The sequence below is a fragment of the Vulpes lagopus genome, chromosome 3 (genome assembly GCF_018345385.1).
Source record: "Vulpes lagopus strain Blue_001 chromosome 3, ASM1834538v1, whole genome shotgun sequence".
Taxonomy (NCBI): domain Eukaryota; kingdom Metazoa; phylum Chordata; class Mammalia; order Carnivora; family Canidae; genus Vulpes; species Vulpes lagopus.
Window position 1 is genome coordinate 47,520,896 of NC_054826.1, and position 16,881 is coordinate 47,537,776.

At 46.1% G+C, this 16,881-nt stretch overlaps 1 protein-coding gene across 6 annotated transcripts in view; it reads left to right on the forward strand.

The window, feature by feature from the left end:
• Positions 1 to 12,735, forward strand: part of RANBP17 (RAN binding protein 17) — a 310,774-nt gene extending 298,039 nt beyond the window's left edge. For 3 of the 6 annotated variants that reach the window (XM_041750025.1, XM_041750027.1, XM_041750028.1), the window contains 3 exons: positions 8,274 to 8,372; positions 10,218 to 10,345; positions 12,319 to 12,735. In XM_041750025.1, the coding sequence (XP_041605959.1) occupies positions 8,274 to 8,372; positions 10,218 to 10,345; positions 12,319 to 12,415 (324 nt within the window). In that variant the 3' untranslated portion in view covers positions 12,416 to 12,735. Of the gene's footprint in view, positions 1 to 8,273; positions 8,373 to 10,217; positions 10,346 to 12,318 lie in introns of those variants that run through there. The other 3 variants (XM_041750026.1, XR_005986931.1, XR_005986932.1) reach the window with 3 other exon arrangements.
• The last annotated feature ends 4,146 nt before the right edge of the window (positions 12,736 to 16,881 follow it).

The following is a 16,881-nucleotide window of genomic DNA, read 5'->3' on the forward strand; positions in this document are numbered from 1 at the left end:
GCTTGGAGTCTTCCCCAGCATGCATATATATGTACGCTGGTTGGGGTTCATTTCACTGCTCCTTATTTTCTGAGTTCACTGTTGGACCGTGGACGACAGCAGCCTCTCCACCGCACTTAGCGCTCCAGGGGCCATCTAGCACCCAGCCCCTTCTCTCCATGGGCAGTCTTGAATTGGAGGCCATGCTCTTAAAGCTCTGACTCTATCTACAGCCTCAGTGGCAGGTTATATTTCTTGGAAAGATCTTGTTGCCTGGGAAGAAAATGGAATATGCTCTCAAGGCTTCTGACCATTCCTCTCTGTCTCTGCTGCCAGACTTGCTGGGGCCCTCACCATCTCTCCACTGGACTTTTGCAGTAGTATCTCAACATGTTACCTTTTTGCCTTGTTCCAGTCTCCCATCAGTCATTGTTCTAGATGCCGGAGCTCAGCATTATTCAGAAATCCTTTGAAGGCTGCCCTTTAATGTACTGGCCCAGACTCATTTCTGCATTGAGTGTGACTGTAAAGACCTTTAGAGCCTGGACTCGGCCCAGCCTTCAGCTCCCCGCCCTCAGCTCTGCTCCTTTCTACTCAAAAGAAAATTTCCTAAAAGCTTCCTATACAGGGGCTAGCTGTTCCTCAGACATCCCAAGCCCTGTCTGCTTTGTCTTTCCTCATTTTATTTCATCTTCCTAATACATCCTTCTTCCCTGCTGATGCTTACATGCATCTTTTAAGGTTCAAGTTAAATATCACCCATCCTAGGAAGATAGACTGGTCTTTTTAGGCAGACACCTAGCACATGTGCCCCCCTCTCTAAAGCTTGAACACATTTTTGCTAATTTAGGGGCCCCCAGAGGCCAGTAGAGGTCATTAGAGGTTCTAGAACCTGGTTGTGTGGCACTCATTCATTTGGGAATAAAAATTAGAGGAAAATGTCTTTGGAGGTGAAGGCTATTTCTCTACATACAGATTTTCCCAACATTCCCACCAAGAGGAATTGTTGATGATCCTTTTGACAAGTGATGTTTAATTTTTACATCAAATGGAAAAGTGTTCTGTTTGATGCTGGCAAGAGCAGAGTGAGAAAGAGTTTCCCAAATAGTGCTGAGTGGCAAACCCTGCAGACTTCCAGTGCCCCAGGATTTCTGGTTTTATTTTAATGCAGCAAGCTGCTTTATGAGATCTGCAGCCACTTGAAATATGATTTACTACTCGTAAAAAGTTTCAAATGGATAATGAAGATTCAAGAATGAGACTCACAGTGTAGCGTAGTCAATTTTGTTGCTCTTGCTCTCCAGTACATCTCTGCCATTGAAATGAATTATTTATTATAATTTATTTCAACCATGGAAAATAAAACTGTTTTCATTGTGATGTGCACTGTAACGTTCAGAGTAGAGACATTACATGCAGTACTCTCAATTAATTAATCCTGAAGTTTCATCCCAACTTTATCTTCTTTCTTATAAGCCAGAAGACTGGCAGGTAATTCTTTCCCCAATAAACTATGATTAAAATGAATGTTTTCAGAACTAGGGGTAATGTTGGTAATGGAGAAAATTGAGACACCAGCAAAACTAGGTTGTGTGTTTCCTTAGATTTTACAGTGGATGAAAGAGGGTTTTTTTAATATCCTAGGCAATTTATCACTTGGAGAAAAAGCATCCTTTAACTTTGTGTAGGAGGGGGTGGGGGAAGAGAGTGATGTTGGATTAGATGTGGAAATACGCACTGCTAATTCAGGACCAAAAACAGCTTAGTTAACCAGCCCTGTAATACCTTTATTGGTAAAAGGATTTTTTGCTTTTTTTTTTTTTTTTTTTTTTTTTTTTTTTTAGTTCAAGAGCAAAGCTAGCATTCTGTAAAGGCCAAGTAGGCAGGAATCCCAAATGACTTTCCAAAGGAGAATGGATCACCTATAATTGATTGCAATCTCGTTTCTTTAAAAAAAAAAAAAAAAAAGAGGTTCACTGTATCTTGCATTTTGTTCGATTTTTTTTTTTTCATTTAAAGTGCTAAATACTTGGTACTATTATTATGCTGTAAAGACACAATAGGTATTTAGGAAAGCGCTTAATATGTACAGATATTAAAAGATTTAATGTAACATAGATGGTGAGGCTTAGTTAATCCAGGCAGGAAGATATATGCTTATTTGTCTTGCTTTCATTTTTCATAACATTCCGCTAATATCACATCGGTCGACAGCAGACGAAGAGAACAATTGATTCTTTTTCCCTAAAGATGAGTAGTATCTAATTTGAGGAGGATCACATTTCAATATCTGCTGTGCACGTGGCCTCAGGAACAGCACTCGGTAATGACAGTAACTCCCTTACTTCCACAAGCACTGAGAACCTGGAAGCTTTTCCTCCTTCGGCAGCATTCAGATTCTCTCAGATCCTGGATCTCCATCCTGGGCATGGGGCTCCGGAGAAATTACTGTGAAGCTGGGTAAGAGGTTTCTCTGCCTTTTCAGATCCTACTGCACTATCCAGGCAATCCTGTTTTTATTTCGTTGCTTTGAGCTAGGGACAACCTTTCCCCTCCTGTCTTCTTGGGCTTCTGAAAAGGCCAATTACATGTACCAAGAGATTCCAGAGACTCAGGAGCAGCTCTTCAGTTTTGGGTCCGTTTATCATTGGTCGCTCCTCAAAATATCATCAGCTCATTGTATCAAAATCAAAAACAATCTAGCTTGGCCAGAGATGCAGATAATTTTATATTCTACTCCTCTCCCATTAAGGCTCCTTACCTAATGGATTAAGACCCCTCATTCTGCAGATACACCATCTTGGGCACAACCCTGACCATCCTTGCTTTGTCTTCCTCCCCCACTCCCATTTAGATTCAGACACAGGGAGGCTTCATCGATGGCCCTCACCTTTTCTCTGGCTGTCCTTCTTTTGTCAAATCAAAGCCTCCTTCTCAGGCCCCCTTTCTACCATCTTTCAGACAAGACAGATGACTCTTATCCCATTCCCATCTTCCATATCCCCAATCAACAGGCAGCAGAGTTGCAGTATACCTGAAATGAACATGACCCTGAAAGAAGAGGCTAGGCTAGAGATGAAAGAGCTGGATTTCCCTCACTAGACCAAGGCTTTGGTCCCTGCAGTGTCAGGGCTCATAGCATCACTCCAGGTTCAGGTTCTTGTCTTTCTGATATAGGCCGGGAGCCAGAAGGAGGGTTAGAGTTATTTCTTAGAACTCTGTGGAATAGTTTTTAGTTACATTATTCAATATGCTCTAAGAACACTGACAGTGAAAAGTGTTCACCTTGTAGGGTACATTGTAACTCAAAGGAAATTAGCTTAATTTACTAATGTTTTCAATGATGTTAATTTAAATTACTGTGTACATGGTACTTTTGGTGGGAGGGAAATTGTTATTTTTAGAAAAACATTCAATGGACCATTTTCCAGAGACAATCTATTAATTATGTCTACAGTTGTTCATCTTGAGAGTCTGAAAATACATTAACCACATTTATACAAGCTTTAGGTAGGAGGCAGGAAGATCGGCAAACTCTCTAGGAATTGCTGCCCTGGATTCTAATTGCAGGGATTGCAGCAGCTGCCTGACTCTTCAGCAGGTGGCAGGGGGGCTGAGCAGGGGAGACGTATGTGGGCATCATACCTGGGAAGGTGCCCGAATGAGCCGTGCCCAGAAGTGAGCCTCCCTCCCCCAGCATCAGTGCTCCAGCAGTCCACAGCAGGAGCCAGATACACTGCCCCATCACCACTGCTGTGCTCGCGAACAGCCCAACAGTGGCAGGCAGCAGGCTGGCGTGATGGAGCAGGCATGGCCTCTGGCCCCAGGCAGACCCGTGCGCAAACCTGGGTTGTCCCTCACTTCCTGATAGCTGGTAGCCTGATGCCTCGTGCAAGCAGCTTACTGACTGGGGACCTCAGATCCTTAGTCTACAGAGTGATGATAATGCCTCCTTCAAGTTTGGCTGAGGGTTAGAGACAGCATATGCATGTGCCAAACAGAGTGCTGAGCACCCAGAAGGCTCTCCATAAGCAACAACTGTTAGGACAGTTGGGCAATGAGAAGACTCATCGGGCACAGCTTCTCTTAGGTGCAAGTGCTGGTGGGTAAAGAAGACCGGGGGTTAGCCTTCAGCCTTGGTAGCGCCCCCGAGGGCTCTCCCCAGGAGCTGCTGGCTGGAGGGACACCAGGGGCTTAGGAGGGTTCTCAGGCTCTGCACACAGAGGCAAGAGCCTTGGAAATGAACAGTGTACTAATTTAGGTATTTACCCTTCTCGGTTGTTAGCCAGAGATTGAAGCTAGAACTCTCTGTTTTTTATACGATCCCTTTTCAAAATGTTCTTCAGCTCTTTATACTTTCACTGTTGATAGTTTATTCATCCTTTCCCATTCATTCATTCATGTATTCATTCTTTTATTCAGGTATTATTTTCTAAGCTTCTGATATGTGCCAGATGCCATGCCGGGCACCAGGGAAACAGAGAACAGTTCCTCATGGTCGCAGTACCCCGGGGTTTACAGACTAGTCTCACTACCAGTCATCACCGTGCACTCACTTGGGCCATGTGACTGCAGCCATCCTGCTCTGCACAGCTTCTACCACTGAGCCTCCAACTTCCTTAGTGTACACGCTCACCATGTAGCAGCAAAGCATTCAATACAAACCACATCTTTGCTTATTCTACATCAGCAGGAGGTGAACAGGAAGCTCCTGACGCGAGAGCGTGTGGTCACCACCTTGCCACTGGGAGAGTGTGACCAGCATATCTGGGCTGCAGGGCCCACTGTGCTTCAGGCTTGTGCCCAAAGCATCTTAGAGTGGAAGCATAGGAGGGGCCAAGGGGCGAACAGAGATCCAGATGACACATTACATTGTCTTACCTTTCCAGGTCAGGTATTTGTAGTAGCTTTGTGTTTGACTTGGAAGATGACAAGTTTTCAGAACAGCAGAAACATTGTCATTCAGACTCCATGCTAATTCATGTGCCAGACCAAATATGGATGGTTTGGGGACTATTTCCTATGGTGGCTTATTTTTTGACTGCAACTCTCAGTGATGTTAGATAATTGTGAGGAGACTGTAATCTCATTTATCTGGACATAAGACATGAAATGGGGTGATTCCTTGAGCCCTGAAATTCCATTAGTTCACACCACAGAGGGAAACCATAGTTGCTCATAATTATTGAGTGCCTACTATGTGGCAGGCAGTACAAAATGTTTGACACAGATGAAGGAAGTCAGTCCTCATAGCAGCCCTTCAGAGTAGTTCCTATAATCTCTCATTTTATATGTATGGAAATAAAGGCTCAGAGAAGTAACTGACTTGCCCAGCATCCTAGGTTAGGTAAGTGGCAAGGCCAGATTTGGCTTCATTCCTGACTGACTCCAAAACCCGTCCCTACCACACCATGTTGGTTTTGTTTCACTGAGAGACATTTCCTACAAACTCATGCCGAAGCTTGTGGGAAGAAGAAAGGAGAAAGTGCTGAGGCATTGTGGATTATGGTTTTTTCTAAGTGGAGCAAGCCACACAACTCCTCTTCCCAAATGATCCCTTCCCTGGTAGAGTAGAAGAGCTACTTGAGATAATACAGTGGATAATGTGTATTACTGGACCAAGGCCTGGAAAATGTAGCCTTGGTTGGGCAAATCTGAAATGGTCATGCCAGCCGTCCTATAACAGGAGAGGAAGTGAGCAGAAGTTGGGGGAGTGGGGGCCCTGCTCATAGGACTCCTTGTACTAAGTCCTGTGGTGCTGTGTGACTCCATGCAGCCTGGGGTGCGCTGCTGCGGAGTGGCCAAGGGTTCTCCTTTCAGTGTTCAGGTGTTCGTGTCATTAAGCACAGAGAGCCTTCTACCAGAGATTTTGCATTACCTGGAACAGGATTCTGTACTTAAGCATTTCACCCAGTATTCTTCCAGAGTGGGATGGGGGAGCTTCTCCAAAGGAATTCACCACATTGCTTGTGCTTTTTCCCCCAAACCCTTTTGGATTATTAGAAAGAAGAAAAAAAAGAGTTCTGGAAATGAGCTGCTACATCAATACCACTTGAGCAGATTTGTTCACTGATCTCCCTTTTTCTAGAAGAGTAAAAAAAAAAAAAAAAAAAAAATTTAAATCAGACATTTTAGCCAACTTTATTTTTAGAAAAGCATTTTATTCAAACATCTCCTTACTTATTACAGACATAAATACATGCATTCAGACAAATGAATCCACGGGAGAACCGTATAAAGTAATTGGCACATCACTTCAGGATGCTTTGTCAGTTACTGGAGGAGTTTGGTGCCTCTAACTTTAATCTTTTCCATTAAAATATCCATTCTGCCTTCAGATTGTGAAGCCCATAATATTTTAGACTGTCTCCATAGATCTGTTAGTTTTGGTTGTCAATTTAATTTGTGGCTCTATGACTTTGGGTGGCTTGTCAGATTGTACATGGAAATGTGTAATCTCCAAGGGATGTTCAACGTGGCAGGCTTAAGACCTAGCCTCTCCCCAGAGAGACTGGACATACAGTAAATGTGAAATTGGCAGATTTCATCTGCAACCAGCCTCACTGTTAGGATGATGATGATGTATAGGATGGCGGATGTTTCAAGCTACAAAGATGCTCATTATTCTTGTTATCATATACCTTAAATCTTTATGGCACTCTTTACTCTCTGCAACACTTTTTATTTCCACCATCTCCTTTGATTCTCAGAACATTCTTGTGCTAGATTATTATTTCCCTCTTGATAGCTAATGAAACTGACACAGAGAGGGGAGAGCTTCCGTAACTGGCCTGAGATCACTGGGCAGATTGGATTGCAGAAGTGCCAGAGGACAAGAGCAGACTTCACCAAAGCCCAGTCGGGTCATGTGGGTGGTAGCTCTGCAACATGACTGCCACTTCCCTTGTACTCTCTGGAGGACAGGAGCTCTGGTGCTGTGGAACCGGGACTAGAGATGGGAGGTAAAGAGTCCAAGGAAAGGCAAGTGTACTGTCAGCTCCATGCAGGGGAGCGAAGCTCGCTTCACTTCCACTGACCCAACCCCTGCAGCCCCAGCCCTGGCCTTCCTCCTTTAAGTCACCCGCAGCCATACACGTTATGCTTGTCCCCAGGGGGATCTTGCTTAAGTGCAGATCTGCACGTGTCTCTCCTTTGCCACAAACCCATCATGGGCTCCCACTTTTTCAGGATGAAGTCCAGGCTCACCAGCATGACCTACCAGCCTGGCCCTGGCGTCTGGCTTCTCTGGACCCCCTCCCTTCTCTCCAGCCACACTCTGTTTTTTTCCAAACCTCTTTTTTCACTGCTTTCTCTGCTTACAACACATTTATGATGTTCTCCTTAAACCGCACCTTCTCTATGGAATCTTCCCTGTCATCTCCTCAAAGATCCAGAAGCATTCCTCCATCTGCTGCTAGCCCACTGTACTTGGCCCAGCCTAATTTCTGGGTATCTCTCTGTGCTCTGCCCCAGGATGCTTCTAGTTCCTCCAGAACAGAGGTTGCAGTAGACACCTGTTATCTTACCTCCCTTATGTGTCTTGCAGACTTTGAATTTAAGATGGATGAGTATGTACATGTAAAAGCAAAGCAGGGGGATCCTTGGGTGGCTCAGTGGTTTGGCACCTGCCTTCGGCCCAAGGCGTGATCCTGGAGTCCCGGGATCGTGTCCCACATCAGGCTCCCTGAGTGGAGCCTGCTTCTCCCTCTGCCTATGTCTCTGCCTCTCTCTTTCTCTCTCTCCCTGTGTCTCTCATGAATAAATAAATAAGATGTTTAAAAAAAATTTTTTCAAAACAAAAATAAATAAAAGCAAAGCAACTAAGTGAGTGAATTAGTGAATGAAGAACAAATGTGCCTGAGCCCGCAGGGAACAGGATATTCTGAGGTCACATGGAACATGTCCTATTTCTCCTTCCCTCTAAGAGGTGTTGTCCCTCTGTAACTTGACCTCTGGTGAAGTGAGAGTCAGGAAGGAAGACGAGCTGGGCTTTTACCTGGCTACTTGCATGGAGGAAAGCATAGCAAGGTTGAAAGGCAGGGACTGCTCCTCTTAGCTCTGTAACTTCTGACTTCTGCCCACCCAGAAGGTTCTCACCAAAGCTTTTGGTGGTAGTAACTCTTCCTCAGGGAGCTGGGATTCTTGGCCAAGAGTTCCCAGCATTAGAGGCTTACAAAATCAAAGCTCTTTGTCCATGGCTGTTGGCAGGATGTAAGGGTAGAAGGTGAGCACATAAAAGACCTGAGATTGGGGAGACCTCTGAGCCAAGGTCTTCATTGGACTCTGTCTTCTAGATGATGTCTGTCCTCATGAACATCATTGTCTTTGAAGACTGTCGGAACCAGTGGTCAGTGTCCAGGCCTCTTCTGGGGCTCATCCTGCTCAACGAGAAGGTGAGTGTGATTACAGGAAGGTCCACAGGAGGTGGTAGTTGGCGGGGAGGGAGAAGTCAGACACCAGACCAAGCTGTGACAAGAAGAACAGAAGAACCAACAGAGCTTGAGCTGGGACCTTGAGCACTCAGGGGCAAGGCCATATTCCCCCAAAGGCGTCAGATCAGTGGAGGCCTCAAGAGCAGCACTTCTAGAATCTAACGCCCCCATTAGTCATCGTGCAGGTGTTTTGCTCAGTAGTGCTTCAAGCTCACCCTCACTCCCCTTCCCTATTTCCAGGGGAATTTTGAGCTACAAATCTTTTTGCTCCTTGCTTGGCTCCCTCTTCTATTTGGGGTCCCCACTAACCTACATGATAGTAGTCCCCTCAGGGACTCAAGCACCCTTCATCTGAGAGCACAAGTCTCCAGCTTCTAAGTCCACTCGCCACCCTGGGCGTCCTCCCACGCCCTCCAGCTTCCTGACCCCACCCCTGTCTCCCCAGCAGTCAGTAGGAACAGTGCATTACTGCTCAGGAGAATGAATTGTCTATACAATAAGATAGTACTGGGGAGAAAGACAGTGAGATTAGAGGCAGCCGCATACATTAAAATTCAAACTGAAATCCCAGCCTTGGAAGGAAACTAATAGAAGAAGAAAATATATCAAAAAGAGAAGAGCTGTCTCATCATTCACCTGTGCTGAAGTATCCAATTTTAGCCACATTCAATAGCACTGTCATTCATCTTCCCTCGGTGTTATTGTGATTTAAATCCAAGCTCTATAAAAGAGAGCAGTTCTTTTAAAATGATTGAGAGGGAATAAGGGCAAATTCAGTGTTTAGAAAAAGCTTATGACATCACAATATTATACTTTACTGATGGAGGCAATATTTCATGGTTTGGGATGAAAAACTAATAATTTTCTATTTGGTGTGAGTCACTGCATCATTATAAAAGGGAAAAATAAGTAGTTTTGTGCATTCCCAATCTTGTTCAGGAAGACACTGTGGTTTAAGCGTAATGCCTCTGATATATAGTATTTAAGTATTAGTCTGACTACATATTAATTATGTGTGTTTTTGATGTGGGCTGTTTTAATGTATGATGGAAATTAAATATCAAGCTGTTTGGGCTTGGAAGGATAAACACATGACTGGCAAAATGTTGTCTTTGTGCTGAAATTAAGCTGTTTCCAGTGATCAGGGGCTGTGTGTTGCGTGAGAGCTTGTGTGTGTATAAAAGCCTGCAGACCCCAGCAGAGGAGAAGGGGTGTGCAGTTCTTTGTGACTAGGTATGACAGGTACATTTCTTCGTGCCTTAAGGCCCTCCCAGAACAAAGCAAGCCCCCCTACCGCCCCACCTCAGCAAAGCGTCCCCACCCCGCCTAACCCAGGGGACAGGGACGTGTGACAAAGTCCGGGCACGTGTGAAGAGTGAGTCACTAAAGCCCTGGACAATGACGCAGCCTGAGAGAGCCCTGGGCCTCTCCTCCAGTTACCCCAAATTCTCCCTCTTAAGTCCTTCCCCTCGGCTTTAGATGAGGGGAAGAACTTCCTCTTTCATCCTTTCTGTGATGAGTGGAGATGAGAATCAGGAAGGCCTTCATGTGCTTGGTCCCCCACAGAGGACCCCAATTGTTCTGTAACAGTAGAATAATCATCTCAAGAGATTTCTATGAGAAGGAACAGTACAGTTTATACCTAGAAAGGTATCCCTTGCCTTGGTTTTCTCTGAAGGCTTAACAGTCAAAGTGGGCCTGGACCGAGACTTCTCTGAGAGTGAGGAACACTGAGACCCTCCCCCCCAGCTCCCTGGGGGCCCAGGTTTGGAGTCAGGGCCCTGAGGCTGTTCTGTCTCCCCACAGTATTTCAGTGAACTGAGGGCAAGCCTGATAAACAGCCAGCCTCTCCCCAAGCAGGAGGTCCTGGCCCAGTGCTTCAGGAACCTGATGGAAGGAGTGGAGCAGAACCTGTCCATCAAGAACAGAGACAGGTAAGCACTGCCTGGTGAGCTCAGCATCTCTGGCTTGTGGAGAATGACAGCATCGTGCTGAGCACAGCTCACACATTGATGTGAAACCTCGTAATCCTAGACTCAGTTTATTTCCATCCAATAAATATTCCTGGGTACTTGCTTTTTTTTTTTTTAAAGCACCACTACATGTAGTCCTAGGCACTGCATAGGGATGCACAGATGAATGAAATGCATTCCTGTGCCCTTACACACTCTACAGTCCCACAGAAGATATAAAATATAACTTATTGCAAAGGTCAAAAGAAGGAAAGCTCAGATCTGCTATGAAGGTCAAGGAAAGGCTTCCCAGCATTTGAATAAGCACAGGCTTTGAGGTCAGATGGACTCCAATTTAAATTTTATCCCTGCCCTCTACAGGCTGTGTGACAGTGGATAAGGCAGTCAGCTGCCCTGATCCTCTGTTTTCTCACCAACAAAACTGGTTGTGACACTTAAATGACAGGATGTAATGAAGCATAGTGCCTAGGACATAAGAGCCATAGTAAACATTAGTTCCTCCCTCTTTCCAACCTTTAAGAGTTGCCAATGAGATCTAAATGAAAGGAACCCAGACTTATCAGGTACACTTTCATCCATTCATTTATTTAGAGCACAAAATTTTATTGACCATCTACTATGTGCCAGGCATTGAAGACACTAGTGGTGAACTAATTGTTCCATGTTTTGCTTCACAGAGTTTCTAATGGAAGAAATAGACAATAACAAACAATGGGTGGGGGTTGGGGGCTGCCTGCCCCATTCTTTAATAGAATTGGTAATATTCAGATGCTTCATCATTTGAAGTGCAAGGCATCAGTCCTAGTAACCACAGCCGCATGTGGTGGGGTCACTAGCCTGGTCTCTGGCAATACAAGACCAGGTCATATAGGCTCCGTAGACACACTCTTGACTGCTCATCCCATGCTACGATCCTCTGTCAGGCAGAGGGGCAACCTCTGAGGCCTGCAGAAGAGACTCAATGAATGGGGACACCACAGGTACCTGAGGAGGGGACATTGCTTCACCTGAGGCTTGGGAATTTGAGTACCACTCCCTGAGCTGCTCTGTGAAATGATGTCAGAAAGCCCTCCTGTTTAAGTGAGTACAGCTAGTGAGGACCAGATGCTTTCCATGTGCCATGCACTATGTTGAGTACTTACAGGCATTGTCCCAATTGATTCGTAAATTCTCACTTTGCACAAACCCATGAGGTAGCTGCTCAAGTTGAGGACCTGGACAAGAAGTTAAGTGTTCATCCAAGATCACCTAGCTAAGGGTGGAGTCAGGATTTGAACCCAAGTAATCTAGCCTGGTTTTCTCATCTGCAAAATGAGAATACAAATACCTACCTTTGAGAAGACTTGTGGTGTTTAAATGAATTTATATATAAACTCAAAACAGGGCAGCCCCGGTGGCACAGTGGTTTAGCACCGCCTGCAGCCCAGGGTGTGATCCTGGAGACCCCAGATCGAGTCCCGCATTGGGCTTCCTGCATGGAGCCCGCTTCTCCCTCTGCCTGTGTTTCTGCCTCTCTCTCTCTCTAAATGAATAAATAAATCTTAAAAAAAAAAAAGTTAAAAAAAATAAAAATAAAAATAAACTCAAAACAGTGCCTGGCACATAAGCTTTGATTCTTTTTATATTCCTTACCACCCATGTGTAATTTGACTTTTAAAAACAGGTTTTAAAGAGTACACCCACGAAATACGCCCCTCAAAATGGTCCAAGTGTATCTGGTGGTAACCCTTGTTTTCCGGAAGGGAAAGGGGATGGGGGAGGGGTGCGGTGGTGTTGGTGGCTTAACAGTAGTGGGAGCGGTGGAGGCGGGGAAAGAGCTCAACCAGGATCCGGGGCGCTCTCCAAGGTCCTGAGCTCCACAGTGGCTTTCTCGTTCAGAGGCTCACACAGCCTCAGCCTTGCCACTGCCCTCAGCCTTTCTTCCTTTTCCACAGGTTCACCCAGAACCTGTCCGTCTTCAGAAGAGATGTGGCGGAGGCCCTGCGGAATGATGGCAGCAGCGAGCCATGCAGTCTGGACATGATGAGCTGACCACCTTCCCTGACCATGTGCCAAGAGCAGCCTTTATCCAGAGACTCTTGTGCGTCTGGGTCCCAGGACAGTGATGTTAGCTAGCCCAGGAGAATCTATTTTTAAAAACAAACAACAACAAAAGCCCTACCTTTTTATAAGTCTGACCTAACTGTAAGAATTTATAATAGTGCACAATGTAAATTCAGTCTTTGCTCTGAAAAAGCGAAAGATGTTTTCAGTCTTTCTATAAAATACCATTATCTTTGTTCTTATAATGCTCCGAAAAGATGTAGAAACAATATTTAACCAAAGAACTTAATAAACCAGGTTTGAACCCACGTCTGTACTAGTTAATGGTACTCTGTAATCAAGGTCGTGAACTTGTTGGAGATTCAGCCTTCAACATGCACCCTGAGTTGAGACAAATACCATTTGAACCCGTTAAATTAGTAGTTTGTTATGAGTCTGGAAGAAGCAGCGTTGGGGTCTCTGAGCTGTAGGCATTTAGAACGAGCCTGGGAGCGCTCTGAAGCATCCCACAGGACAGCGCATAGCCCTCTTGGCCTCAGCAGCATCTGATAAACTTGAGAGACAGTAACACAATTAAATGACTTACAAACAACGTTTGCTTTTCACTGGCATAAATCTGAAATGGTTCAGTCTAGAAGAATTAAGCTGTGCAATTACTGCCTGCAGAGATATTCCTTCAGAAGGAGTCGGGTAGCCCCTGCAAGAGGTGCTGGGTGGTGCTGGCACCCAGTCAGTCCTTCTGCTTCCATTTAACTTTTAAGACAAGCTGAAGGTGCCTAATTAGAATATACATTCGAAGCAACACTGACCCCTTGGGCCACCCAAAACAGGTGCTAAAGTTCAGATTTTTAGAGGACAAAGCACAGCTGGTTTCCATCCCTCCACAAAAACTCTTACCACTGTGAGGATTGCAACTTAACCCAAACCCAGGACATGAAGGAGGCTTTCCAGTTTGTGGTGGACTGTAACTAGGCTATTAATTTGAGATTGCCACTGTCAAATGGCTTTTGTACCTCACTTCTCTGTCTTCATGGCTCAGGCTTGTAGTAAATATTGTGCCCTTTATTTCTAATAAGACATGAAAGGTTGGCCTTCCTGGTGAAGAAGTAAATCCACAGGCTCCCATTATAATCACGTTTCCCAGACTAGTGTTTCTTGAAAGCTTTCTCAATACTTGAGTTTAGCAACAGGCTTGTCACACAGAAGCAAAGTCACCCAAGTTTATCTGAAAATGTTTTTCTTCTGTATGTGAGCCCAGGAAATCAAAGAAACGTGTGTCACAGAAAGCATTGCTTCTGGTATTCCACGGATAAGCAAGCCTTGGCTATATTTCATTAGCAGCAGGAAATTTTCCTTGAGAAGGCAAACTCTAAATTTTATAAAATATCAGCTATTGGAAGAAGTCTGACTTGACAATTTCTGTTTCAGGGGCTCATTACTGCATCCTCATCCCACAAAAATGCTTCATAGAAGGCCTACCCCAGCCTGACACTTCTTTGTAAAAGTCTAGAACCTAAAAGCACTGCACCACCTACATTGAAATGCTCACAAAACAGTAAGAGTGTGCACTTGCTTTTCTTTGCCACATTGCCAAAGGTCACCTGGTGGTTTCACACCAGCCAGGGAAGGCTCTGTCAACCTCGGCCTTGGAGAGCTGCTCCCACAGGAGGACTTGTCAGGCCTGCCCCCACTGCCGACTTCATCGTGGTGGGGGATTTCCGGAATGCACGGGGAGGCCACACAGTCTAAGAACAGACACAGCACACCCTTACCAGAGCACCTGCGTGCCCCTTATGTGTGTTCTCTCCCTTGGTCTTCACAAGAGCCCTATGAAGATAGACAGCATTACTCCCACTCTACAGAAGACGCTAAGGCCCAAAGGTGGGTACATAGCCTGCACAGGTCACACAGGTGCATGTCTCTCTCACCTGAAAGCAATTCCTGGTTTCTGCCAAGAAGACCTGTATTTCAGAACGGTGAGTTGAAACCAGTTAGTATTTACATCCACTTCCATTTGTTTTTCTGAACTCTGTGGCTTACATAACAAATGACCCCAAAATGCAGTGGCTTAGAACAACATTGATTGTCTCACAGTTTCTGAGGGTCAGAAATCTGGGTTGTCTGCTCAAGGGTCTCCCACAGACTGCCATCGGCATTGTTGGCCAGGGCTCCGTGGGGGACAGACTTGCATCCATGCACACTCACAGTTAGGAGTCAGTTCCTCACAGACTGGCCATCTGAGAGCCACAGTATCTTGCCAAGTGGGCCCTTCCATGGAGTGGCACAAAACGGGGCACCTTGCTTCGTCAGAGCGAGCAAAAGAGAAAAGATAGTGCTGCAGTCCAAAGTCCAACCTCTTAGCTAACCTCAGAAGGGCCATCCCATCACTTTTGCTGTATTCCATTAGAAATAAATCACTGGTGGGACGCCTGGGTGGCTCAGTGCTTGAGCGTCTGCCTTCAGCCCAGGGCCTGATCCTGGAGTTCTGGGATCGAGTCTCACACCCAGGCTCCCTGCATGGCGCCTGCTTCTCCCTCTGCCTGCGTTTCTCATGAATAAATAAACAAAATCTTAGGGCAGCCCCGGTGGCCTGCAGCCTGGGTGTGATCCTGGGCTCCCAGGATCGAGTCCCCTGTCAGGCTCCCTGCATGGGGCCTGCTTCTCCCTCTGCCTGTGTCTCTGCCTCTCTCGCTCTGTGTCTCTCATGAATAAATAAATCTTTTAAAAAAATTCTTAAAAAACAAAAATCGTTCTTTAAAGAAAAAAAGTAAATCACTGGCACCAGCCCCTCCCTGTCTAAGGGGAGGGGTTACACAAGGGCCTGACTACCAGGAGGCAGGGACCTGCGGAAGCCATTTCCTGAGATGCCTGCCAGGGCTCTCTCATCCTGTCTTTGCTGGAGAGGTTGAGTTTGGCTCCCAGTTTCTACTTTGAAACCTGGAAAGGAACCCTGATTTTCTTTGGAGGGCTAAGTTCCATTCTGTACCCTGAGGACGAAAAGGGGGTAGGAAAGCTGGGATGTTTCAGGAGCGCATTATACTGCATGCTCTGCGCTCACCGAAGCTGTTTGGCAACTGTGCCCCCTCCCACAGCCTGCCCTGGGAAGGGATAGTGAGGACCCCTGGGCAGAAAGTTCTCTGCAGGGACACCCAAACATGTGGAATCTACAAAAAGAGGACTCGGTGGATCTGTTACGTGCTCTCACACGATCACAGGCGTGTGTGATTCACATTCAGCAACAGGAAGAAATAAATGGTGCAGACGGTTCTGTGAGGCCAGAGTGAGGGTGAGGTGGAAGGTGCAGGCCAAAGCTGGCTCACCTCATTCTCCTGAGTCTGCTGTGCAAACAGGCATCGTTCATGCAAGGGGCGAGTGGGGGAGGCTCAAAATCCAGCCAACTGCTCCAGCTGATACTCAAGCAAGGAACAGTGTGAAGGTGTTTTGACTTCCACACTGACTTAACAACCTGACCCTGAGAAAGCTCTATCCTGCATGTGTTCTAGATGTTTCCATTTTTCTGTGCTTTTCATTCAGGCTTCTCTAGGAGTGGGGCGTGAGGGGGCACTGTGTGATCATCCCAACTGCCCAGAAAAGCCATCTCGTCCCCCCAGACTCGCTTCCACTGGCCCTGCCAACCTAGAAGTGCTGTTGGGTTATGGTACTGGAGGTCTCTTTCAGCATGCAAAACAGGCCTGGCAGGTAGCCACCAACTGAGACTCTGGACGATTAGCTACCCACAAACAGAGAATGGGGCATGAGAATAAAGAACAGGATAGTCTGGATGAGAGAAATTGGCCTAAGTAGAAAATGTGGCATATGGGAACCCCCATCTAGATTGAGGCTGGTCCAGCAGTTTGGGGGCAGTAGCATCTGGGGGAACTCAGCTCCTTACAGAGAGAAGGGAAAGAGCACCTGGAAAGAAGAGCAAGGCCGGGGCAGGGGCGGGGGGTGGGGGGGGTGAGGGGGTGGGGGTAGAGGGTGGTGGTAAGAGTTTCAAGGCGAAAGTTAAATGATTACAACCATGATCATTTATTGAGCACCCACTGAGCATTGTAAATTGCCATCTCACTTAAATTTAGTATTTCCCAATAAGACTGTCAAGTAAGTAGAAGTATCCCCATTTCAGAGATGAGAACAGCAAGACGGAAAGACTAACCCGAGGCCACATAAGCTTGAAGAGTGGACAAACCGGGTTTCAAAATCAGGTCAGCCTGACTCTAGGACTCATGGTTCTTTTCGTCTCGAACCCCTGACGCTGGGTACCTCACCACGGGGCATCAGGGACAGTGGGTGGGGAGGTGGATCTGGAACCCTCTGGGGCCCCCCCAAATGAGGCTGGACCGTCAAAGAAAGGCCAGTCCGACACCTGGGCTCCTGAGTGCTGTGTCTACAGGCTCTGCCACCGATTCATCCTCCTCCCTGAACTTTATAAAATCGTTCTTGAGACTTTTTAA